The 11,848-nt window shown below is 34.8% G+C and overlaps 1 protein-coding gene across 3 annotated transcripts in view; it reads right to left on the reverse strand.

Moving 5' to 3' along the window:
- The window catches only part of SCAI (suppressor of cancer cell invasion), a 138,195-nt gene that overhangs the window by 36,546 nt on the left and 89,801 nt on the right, over positions 1-11,848 (reverse strand). For all 3 annotated transcript variants that reach the window (XM_058524019.1, XM_058524018.1, XM_058524020.1), the window contains 7 exons: positions 10,635-10,733; positions 10,328-10,480; positions 9,022-9,123; positions 8,666-8,767; positions 7,853-7,931; positions 6,113-6,212; positions 4,319-4,400 (listed from right to left, as the gene is read on the reverse strand). In XM_058524019.1, the coding sequence (XP_058380002.1) occupies positions 4,319-4,400; positions 6,113-6,212; positions 7,853-7,931; positions 8,666-8,767; positions 9,022-9,123; positions 10,328-10,480; positions 10,635-10,733 (717 nt within the window). The remainder of the gene's footprint in view (positions 1-4,318; positions 4,401-6,112; positions 6,213-7,852; positions 7,932-8,665; positions 8,768-9,021; positions 9,124-10,327; positions 10,481-10,634; positions 10,734-11,848) is intronic.

Here is an 11,848-nt window from a genome sequence, read left to right on the forward strand (position 1 = left end):
GCTTCTTCCCTAATGGAAATCTGTGAGCCAAAATGTGGGCCACACTTGTTACACAAATCTTGGCATTTCAATCACTCTCCCCTGGAATGAGGCTCAGACCAGCATGCAAAGTTCCTCTTTCCTAAGTGTAGAAAGAGCTTGGGCTTTGGAATGAGAAAGGCTGCTGGAACCAATTAGACAAGATACTCACCTTCCATAGGCAAAGTTTCCTCAACTATAAAATAAGGATAATAGTTCCCATCTTTATTTAATCATTCAATATCTTTTATTAAGAATCTTTTAAGTGTGAGGCACTGGGGACATAAAGATACATGTATATACAAGTAAAAACACACACAGACTTTAGGGAAAACAGCATAACGCTGAGAGTCAGACCTTTACATTCCAGGGAGAGTAGCTCAATCAACTCTGGTGACTATGCCCAGACTATGATACTGACAGAGATTACTCAACTAAATGGTCCAGCCAGATTGTCACACTGAGCAGCCTGGTGTGACAAGCCCTATCCACAACCTTGGAGATTCCAATCATTTTGCTAGCTTCTACTCTTAAATCTGAGCAGACAAGCAAAAATTACGATACTGAGGCAAGTCTCTAATATGAAATATACAGGCAAAAACAGAAACAAATCAACATGGAAGAAACAGATAGAATGCAGGGAGAATTTTAAAAATGATCATTAATGTTCTTAAAGGTAAGCAAAGATATCTCAACCAGGATAAAAACCAAGGTAGTTACATATGTGTATGTACATATGTTTTACACACATACACATACATCTATATCATTATGAACAAAACATCTACAGAACAAATGAAAAATCTCAATAAAAGTTAGAAGATAAAAACAAGGCAATTTCCTAAAGAACAAAAAGACCAGAAGATGAAAAATAAAGGGCAAGAAAATCAGAGGACTAGACCAGAAGGTCCATTACATGAATGGCAAAAGTTCTTGAAAGATAAGACAGAGAAAATGGAGGGGAGGAAATCAATGGAACAACTCAAGATAATGGGCAGAGTTTCCAGATGAAAGGACTCACCAAGCACACACCAAGCACCATGGCTAAAAGCAGACCCAGACCAGGGCACACTGTTAGGAAGTTGAAAAACACTGGGGACAGAGAGAAGATTCTATAAGCTTCCAAACACTGAAAACAGGTCACATAAAAGGATCCAGAATAAGAATGCTTTGTACCTCTTAAGAAATACTGGAAGTTAGAAAGCAATGCACCAGTGCCTTCCAAATTCTGAAGTGAAATAATTTGTAATCTATACCAAAACCACCATTAAAGTATGAGGGTAAATTAAAGACGTGAAGAAGTACAAGACCTCAAATATTTCACCTCATATTCACCCTTTCTTGGGAAGCTACTATAGCAGATGCTGCACCAAAATGAGAGAATAAAGCAAAATAAGAGAATAAATGAGAATGTCCAAGAGGAAGACACAGGATTCAGGAAACAGGGGATCTAATACAGAAGAGAGATGAAGAATTCCCAGGACAATAATGAAAGAGATTCTGGGATGAGAGCTGTGCAGCATGTAGAGAGGGCACCAGTTCAGTGGTTCTGGGAGATAATTCATCGAGAAGATAAAACTAAGAGACTGACACATCTGAACAACCTGAAAGAAGACTTAGACAACTGGTGAGGAGACTGGGGTTGAATTAGTGATAAGTTCAACACAAAACAAGGAACAAAGACAATTACTTGCTCCAGGGAAAGCAGAAAGTTGCATAGAAGAGAAAAAGTTTACTATGTGGCTTAGCTGTTAAAAGCTTTTTAAAGTCATAATAATATAGGTACTAAATATTCAGTGAATCAAAATTATGATATAAGGCTATTGTGTGGATAAAAGGACGTAAAAGGTACAATTGTGAGTTGAGGACAGGAAGAGGAAAGAGAGCTACATTTCTCTCCCATAATGGGAAATCAATGCATAATGCCTAAAACTGCAGCATCAAGAAATATCAATATTGATATGTTATTTTGGAAAATGGTGGTTAAATACCAAAATAATCAGCTAAAAAAGATGTAAATGGTGGCTTCTGGGAAGAGGCAAATAGGGTTGGGGCAAGAGAGCAGGAGACTGCTGATTTAGTAACACCTGATGGAACCTGCTGACTGAGTAGTTCCGACCCTGACCACACACTGGAATTATACTGATACCAGAGACTCATTCCAGGCCAAGTGAGTCAGAATCGCGGGAGTTGGGGCCCAGGTACAAGCGGTTTTGAAAAGGTCTCTGAATGTTTCTGATGCACAGAAAGAGTTGAGAACTACAGCTTTAAACTATATGCATGGTTACTTTCATAAAAATTAAAAGTAATACTTATATGAAGAAATATACATGAAACGTTTGTATATAAATGAAGCAGCATTTAGAAAACACATATATGCTCATAAAACATTCATATGCATGAAATATACAAAGTAGGTACTCAAGAAATAATACATCAGTCACCCAGTTCCCCTTTTTTATTAGAAACTTGCAAAATGGTAATTTAAGACTTTTACACAGGCTTCGTGAGAAAAGTAAATATCAGACACCTTCATATGTTAACACAGAGAACAGCGTATTTGATTTAGAGGCATTAAATAGTACTAATTTTTAAAGAGACCAATGGTCTGTGCCATGCTCTGATTTGCCTACTGCATATGGCGCTCCCCATTTCATTTCTGAAGATCAGTATGTTCTGGATAATTTAATTTTTTAGAGGGATGATACTGCATGTTCCATCAAAAGCAAACAAACAAACAAAAACCCTTCTATTACTCCACTGTTACCCTGGGTGTCGGAATATTGAAATCTAGAATTAAATCATGATACATAATAAAGTAAAAACATTTCCAATTAGGCACAATGGTGTTTTTAAAAATCAGCATCCAATACTCATTCTGCATCCAAATAGCAGTCTGGAAATAGCAGGCATATACAATGAATGATATTCTTGATATTATAAAAGGTGGTATCAAATAATGTCCAATTAAATTGAGAGAAATTAACAGATCGCTAAACTATTCTAAATGCATGCTAGATCATATTAAGCAATACACTTGACCTTGTGCATCAGCATATTCTGTCACATCACTAAAGTGTAGCAAGTGATTCCTTTCCATTGATAAAGACACAGAACACTTCTTATGAATTCTGTGAAGACACAAAATGCCTGGATTCTTCCGGTTTTCTAAGTTTAAATGGGGTAGCCAATAAACCTTTTCCTTCAGCAGTCTTCCACCAACTCAAAAAGATTAAAAACAACAACACACACACAAGTTAAGAAAGTATACAGCTAATTTTCCTAAAAATCAAAATTTGTAATGTTAAGCTTGACAAAATGGGTAGCAGGAAATATGAAAAATTTAGGATGGGTTAGATGCTCTTGGAATTCAGACTTTAACTCTAAAAAGTGAAACTAAACATGAACGTTAGATGGAAAACATATGCTTGGGGTCAGCTCTTTTGGCTACCAGACATTTCCACTGCTCTCCTGAAATAAACTTACTAATGTTTGCTTCTCTATCTAATTATATGAACACTCACAACAGAAATAGTTTTAATTGGCAGAACCCAGCACATTTCTGAACATACTGTTCACTAATGAAATATCCCAACCACATACAAAGGACTTCAAAGATTCTGTTGTCATTTTCCTGTAAGTTCCTATAGTTTGAATTCTAATTTCCAACTCCAAAGTGTTTCACTGCTGGCATTCTTTATATAATCATTGAAAACCATTGCTTCAATAGCAAAATATAAAACAGAAGATTTTCTAGTTAGATCCCTGTTACTTATTTCACCATTCGGGGCCATCTTGTTTTACTTATTGTCACAAATTAAAATAAAAAATTAAGTGCATCTAAAACAATTTATGCTGAAACAATTTATGCTGATATTCAATGACTGTAACTGTATAACATGGGATAGAAATTTCAGTTAATCAGTGTGCAGAAGGGGCAAAAGCTTGAAAACTAGAAAATAAAATTTGCCCATATATGTCTACCTCTATAAAATAAAATTATTCTGGGTTATATAACAAAAATAAACCTCCCACCAGAGATCTTGGAAATCTTGAATTTTTTTTTCCTGCAGGAGGATTTATTATTTTCCACTGAGTGTCCATTCATGCGTTTTCTTCTTGTTTCTATTCATAGCACCAGATCCTGACTAGCATGCACAACCTCAAAAGAAAAGAAAGACTAAATACAAACTGTGTAAAATTAAATTAAATAAAGCAAAATAAAAAGGCACACATTAAGACTGGTTACCTGGGGGTGGTGCCATAATGTCTAACATGCAAGAGTGCTCATGGAACTCACCTTATATGCAACACTATTGGATGAATCCACAATGATGAACAGGGGCTTCCTTGTGAAAGGATAGAGATCTCCAGGGTGAAGGCTGGGAAAACAACAACAGTAACAATGAATAATTGTATAACTATATCGGCCGAGCTTCAAAAATCTTAGTCTTCAGTGTGGTGTGCTCACATCTCCTTTTCATCACAGCATTGGGAGAAAAACAAAGATTAACTAAGCAAAAGACAAAAATGTCTGTATTTACTGGAATAGACAACTTAGCAGTTTTATTTGGAAAAAAAATTCAGGGATAATTATTATTCAAGAACGTTCAAGCAAAAGAGAAGTCTATATATTTATAGATGGACTAAACACACAAATGGAAATCTCAGAAGTCAGCATTTAGGTACTTGCTTAATATTTACAAGCACCTTCTAAGAATGTTTTGAAACACAGATGTAATAACACAAACAGATTTGTATTTCAATGAGTCTTTCAAAATCTATATCTATTTTAAAGATTTTTAATATTTCAATCTACATCTTAATATTGCAGACAATAAGGAGAGGTTCCCCTTTTAATATTCTTTATGTTTCCTCTAGACATTTGCATCAGAATCAGCTGGGGTGCTTGTTAAACATATAGATTCACTGGCCCACAGAAGACTTACTGAACTGAAGTTCAGTAACATCCATTTGAGAGCCACTGCTTAACAAGATCACAGTTTTGGTGTGCATGCTCTTTCCCCTGGCTTAGTGGATGTGTATGTATATAAATATTAATGTAAATGTAAACATAAATATATAAAATGATGTGTCAATAAGCAATATAATCAAACCTTGAAATATATTTCAAATATAAATTTTTCTAATATAAATCATTTACAACTAAGGTCAATGACCACACCAATGTATGGCTTGAGGGACCATTAGCTATTATACATATAATTTATTTATTTATTTATTTACTTTTTATAATTTTATTTATTTCTTTTCCCCAAAGCCCCAGTAGATAGTTGTGTGTCATAGCTGCACATCCTTCTAGTTGCTGTATGTGGGACACAGCCTCAGCCTGGCCGGAGAAGTGGTGCGTTGGTGCGTGCCCAGGATCCGAACCCGGGCCGCCAGCAGCGGAGCGCGCGCACTTAACCGCTAAGCCACGGGGCCGGCCCCATATACATATAATTTAAAACATCTCTCTCTCTGCCCTCCCTTCCCCATTCTTTAATACGAACAGTTAAGATTTTTACGTAAAATGCTATTAGAAACGCAGTTTCAAACAAGTCCAGTTTCCTTTATAACCAGATCTCTATGTTTCAGCTAGAGAAATTCTAGAGCCAATAACGGCCCAAGAAGTAAATATGATATACTTAGAAAAAGAGCAAACTGTCATGGATGAAATCTACTTGAAATCTTATAACCAAGTTCATTTATGCTATGTCAAACCAACAGAACCTTATATTTAAAAGTTCGTATTGATGTTAACATGTATCATGTCCTGACATATTATTTATCTACATATACTTACAGTCTCCTCCAACTTGAAGGTAATTTTGTTCACTGACATATCCCCAATGATTGAATGGTATCTGACATATAATAGATAATCAATGAAAACGTTAAAAATAGATATCAGCCAAAAATTCTAATTACTTAGGATAGTCAGAACCTGAAATATTGCTGGAATTCAAGTAAGTGTTATTAATAGCAGTCTGAGGGAACATTTTTAGTACCAGAAAAAAGTCCCCATTTCACTTCATATTTTATAAGAGAGAACTATAATTTTTACAATAGAGGGAGACACCAGAATACATACCAGTGCATTTCCTTGTGGGATTGATTTCGTTTGTGGATGGCATCTCCATTTATAATATCCCGGTTACTATTAGTAAGTACCCCTCCAAAATCATAAGGACCTATAAAAACAAAGGGAAGAATCCTAAACTTCAATTGGCAAGTAACTTTGATCTGATGTTCAAATACAAAGGTATTGTGTGAATCTCTCATTGATACAAGTGGAAAATAATTACAAAACATTTTAATTATTTTAAAATTTACATTCTAGTTCAATGCAGTATTTAAATTATTTCAGCATGTTGCCTATTTCAATATTTTAAAAAAATCATTTAATTATTCATCAGTTCTTCAAACAGAATATAATGAGAAACAAAACAAGAATCTACTGCATCCCATTACTGTGGGTAATAAAAGGGATGGAGATCTGGGATGTTCAAAACGATCTTTATATTTCAAGCAAAATTAAAATCTCAAGTTGAACAAAATTATTTAAGTAGGAAAGTTGCAGAATGAAGTCCTAATAATTTCTTAAATATAATTTTAAGTGAGCCACTAATTCAGGGAAAACTTTGAATGGAACTCAAAAATTTCCACTGACAAAAACTTAAAAGAAAAGAATTGCCAAATTTCAGTGTGTGAAAAAATCCATTATTATCACTATTATTATCAACCGCTGTAGCTCTGGTTTCAAAGTAAGCCGTTTCCCACTGGTCATATCAGTTAGTTAAACTCTCATCTAAATGGAACAGCAACTGTGAGATGTTAGGAATAATCTCTCTCAAAGGACCATTCAGTTAGTAACTGTTGTACTTTGAAAAAAGTAAAACAAGAGGTCAGTATGTTAAGCAGGGGCCCAGAAAATCGATTCAAAAGTATAGGTTACAAGACATGGAAATAATTATTTATAAATAAAAATCTTAACTCTATTACAAAAAAAATAAACAAGCTTATGATTTTGCATCACTTTTAATGTTGTGTTATATTTTATCCCTTAAAAAAATCACTGCAATGCAAAGATTTTGAGATTTATTTTGTTTTGTTTTCATTTTAACACTTAAGTGGATTTGTAGGTCATGCAAGGAAGATGGCAGGGACATGCATTGTATAAAGGAATGCAAATTTCAACAAACAGATGAGGAGGAAAATGTTAAGGATGCTAAGAAATTTTTGTTTGTCCATACAAAGATTTAATTGCCTTATTTACATCCAAGTTACTCATCTATTCTGATCAATTTCATATATTCTGGACAGTTTTAAATTTTTATTCCAAAATAGCATCCCAATATTTTACAGGTTGAATCCATAAAAAATAAAGAAAGGACAGAAAACAAAATCATGACAAGGACTTGAACTATCACAGTTACAAAACTGCACTGATTTCTACAAAGACTTTCAGCCACAATGAAGCCGCTGACCAGATTCCCTGATGCACCAAAAGCTCAGAAAAATTCAATGACGTGAAACAGATAATTAGGCTTGGCTAGTCCATATATATATGTGCTTTTGGCAAATCTGACAGTGAAGCATGCATTTAGTATGTGAATTTGCTGATAATCTGTGAACTTCAACACATAATATTTCAGCAAATAAAATAGACTAGGGTATCTACAAGATTGCCAATTCAACAAATAGACCAGGTTTCAAATTTGGAAGCCTTTCTAGAAAGCTTGAGATGGTCTGTGGGCTATGGGCCATTGTCTTGTAGAAAATAAAGAGAATTCAAGCCCTGCTCACGACAGGGAGCATTCCTTTATTGTACCTTCACTATCAGAACGACCTGTGGGGAAAACGCCAGTGGCTGACAGGTAAATCAGAAGCACACTATTGGCAGGCAGCTCCTGAAATTGAAGAAAATCACATATACAAAACAACAAACAGGGAAAATAACAGTTTTACTTGAAGTTCACGACATTATAAAGATGTGGGAAAAACAAGAACCTAATTTAACATATTATTGTCGTCTCCAAGAGAGTCACTCTTGCTGGTTCCAACTTATAACTGTCTACACAGCAAAGATTCATTATTAATCTATAATCTATAACTATCGCCAAAAGTTTTGAAGACATTCTCTGCTCCAAAACCCCCATCATTTAGAGAATGTTCTCTGAAAAACCTGAAATGGAGACGTCAAGATCCTTACTATAGGTATAAAAGACAAACTCCCACGAATGGCTTTCTCTATGGAAACTTTGGGAGGAATTCTCTACTTCTCATAGTTCCTTCAGATGACCAAAATGTTTCCCAGAGCTGCTTGAATATATAATATGCCTACGCAACCTGCTCCTGTTTTTCAGTTCTGCATTGACTGTTATGTCTAAGTAGTTTAGTAATAAAAACCTGGAGGAAGCAGAATGATAATCAAGATTCTCATTAATTAACGGTAAGAAATATTCATAACATCATAAGCAATTTCCATTCCAAAAATAGCTACAATTAGAATACTCTAAAGGCAGTTTTCATTTTCGTATTTTACCTAAATCCTTGACTCAAATATTCAAAGAGAAGAGCGACTCTCACATTCCATTTAGAGCACACTTTCCTCATACAGTAAAACGTACTGGATCATATATACCTTAAAAGATGCTGCTAAGAAGGTATAGAGTTGGCTGAAGGTTGGTTTGTAGAGCAGATACTTGTGGGGGTTTTCTCGTCTGGTAGGCTTGTCAGCTGAGTCCTATATTTACACACAGAAAACAAGACACATACAAGCTGTATTTTACAGGTGAATTATCAAGCTTATTTTTACTATCCTCTTCATCAAATATCTTTTATTTTGCTCAGTGTTACTGTTACACTTATATATTTCTCCTGTGTCTCATCAAGACAATTCTTTATTCACACTCCTAGCGTTTGGTGAACAACAGCATTCCATGAGGAGCAGGAACAGTACGAGTGTTAACAAAATTGCAAATGTGAGGAGAAGATCACCTGCATTCCTGGCTTATTCATCTGGGAGGCTAAATTCATTGGCTCCCTTTCCAGGGCTTGTAACATCCGGAACATGTCAACAGTTAGTTCACTGAACTTAACCTGCAGGAAAACAAACCTGACCATTAATGCAGTATGCAGACTCTCAAGTCTTTAATCATATTATTACTCTTGATGTTCATGTGTACTTAATCACACTGGGTATTTTATTCTCCAGCATTTTATTACGAAAAATTTCAAATGACAGAATGAAAGAACTGTACAGTGACACCCATATGCTCACCATCTAGATCCTATAATGTTAACATTTTTCTATATTTGCTTCACCACATTATCTCTTCATCTATCTATATGTCCATCAGTCCATCAATTTCCTCAGGTATTTTTACAAACAAACGAAAAGTGGTCATGTAAATACAGAGATCTATACTAGATCCTATAAAACATGCCAACTTTTGTCAAAACAGCCAGGCTGAAATATGGCTGTGGCCCACATCTTATAACCTCTTCATTACGTTTTGGCACTATACAATGTTTAAGACAGTATCCTTTTCTATATTGAATAATATTTCTATAGAACTTGAGGCAACATTTTAATTTACATTAAAATGTTTTAATTTAGAAATTTGCAAATTAATGGCTATAAAAGCGAAAATTGGAAAAGTACTAGAAAAAGTTAATAACAAAAATGATAAAGTAAAGGAAGGATCCAAAATGAAAATCTACACAAATAACGCATATTAAAAAATGTATTCACTGGTGACTTTTCCAATATACGATAATTTCCAGTACATTAAATCCTCATCATCATGGGATTATTCTGTCATGAAAAAATATCTGAAATTTGCTTTTGACAGATTTCCTTAAAAGTAACTCCTCCCACCTTTGTGACTGATTGTAAAAGTAATATACAGATTTAGAAAGTTGTAAAGAAGAAAATAAAAATCATCTATAATTCTGCTATTCAGCGATAAATCTTTTATGATATTGGTAAATTTCTTGCTGGTCTTTTTCCTGAGCATATATGTATACAGACATTTAAACATATACGAAATAATTCTGTTTACATAGCTCCATAACAAGTTTATTTTCACTTACCATAGGTATCTTCCTTTGTGATTAAAAATCCTTTCTAAACCATTTAAATGTCTGTAATATAGTCCATACATGGACACAGCATAATTTAATTAACCATATCCTCACAAATGGATGCTAGGACTTTTATAAGGAAATAATAATTCTGTAATAATCAAAAGCACTATTTTTCAAAGTGAATTTTACGCATAATTCCTCCACAATTCTTTACCTGGTTATTACAGTTACCAATAATGAGTGCATCAGCCAGAGACAACTGTCCCACAATCATGCCCTGTTCCAACAGTGGGGCTCCTGTTTCAGCAAGGCGATTAGATGTGATAACAATGGTATTGTCATCATTTAATACCATTACGGGATCCGCCTGTGGAAAAAAGCAATAAATAATTGACGGCCAAGACAAAATGTCAATATAATAAGTTATTCCTTCCTCTTGACATATACACACTATAAAAATGTATACCACATAGGCATTTACTTGTCCATCATTAGGACAACCTTTCTTGTCAAAAACTGACCTCAATGAAAGCTGCTACTTCTTGAAGTACCAGGTTCCACTCCACTTGATCTTCAGTATTAAAGCGGTGAGTATAATCTTCAATTTCATCTGACAATTCCTGATTTTTAAATATCACAAAGAAAAATGGTTATAGAAAAAACCATAAGGATAGATTGCTATATTGTACCATATTCCTGACACAAACTGATGTAGTTAAGAAGTTTATCATCAATATGTAGTCCCAATTATAACCAAAAACAAAGAATGAAAACTACATGGATTTGCTTCAAAAATCAAAAACTCCAGAATGACACACATCAATAAGATCTTCATAGAGATCCAGAGTGACCCACATCTACTCAGTGCTACATCAGCAATGAATTTATTAACAGAAAACTCTTCTAACATACAAATAAATATTGTTGAGCTGATTTTCTTTGGATTTATATCATACCGTTTTGTGGAAATCGTCTTATTAATAACTGGGGGGTGAAGGAAGACAGAGAAGACTTGTCGAAATTAGCAAGTTCTCAGGGCCACCCCGTGGCTTAGCGGTTAAGTGCGCGTGCTCCGCTACTGGCGGCCCGGGTTCAGATCCTGGGCGCGCACTGACGCACTGCTTCTCTGGCCATGCTGTGGCCGCGTCCCACATACAGCAACTAGAAGGATGTGCAACTATGGCATACAACTATCTACTGGGGCTTTGGGGAAAAAAAGGAGGAGGATTGGCAATAGATGTTAGCTCAGAGCCGGTCTTCCTCAGCAAAAAGAGGAGGATTAGCACGGATGTTAGCTCAGGGCTGATCTTCCTCACAAAAAAAAAAAAAAAAACTAGCATGTTCTCCTTGAGTACCAAAAATTAAGAAGTATGCCATTGAAACCACCAACTGAATACAGAGTGCCACCAGAAAGCAGTATGCAGTAATTACAGATATTAAGTGGATCTTGAATGCAGTTAACTCTTAATTATCTGAGTTAATGAAGTACAGAGCGATGCAAACATACTAAAGGGATGGAAAAACCAAAATTCATTCATAATACCTTTGTACAACATTATGTACTTTTTCTTGACCTAACCTTTCAATTATTTTCTCTTAAACTAAATATTTTAACTTTTGTTTAAACCCATTGATGGGTGGTGAAATGTAAAACATGCTAAAGAGATAAAAGCAAGGAATTAAGATAATTCTGATTAGTGTGTGTCTGAAATATGAAGAGTTGGAAAATTTTGTT

Source organism: Diceros bicornis, chromosome 28 (assembly GCF_020826845.1).
Source record: "Diceros bicornis minor isolate mBicDic1 chromosome 28, mDicBic1.mat.cur, whole genome shotgun sequence".
NCBI classification, from domain to species: domain Eukaryota; kingdom Metazoa; phylum Chordata; class Mammalia; order Perissodactyla; family Rhinocerotidae; genus Diceros; species Diceros bicornis.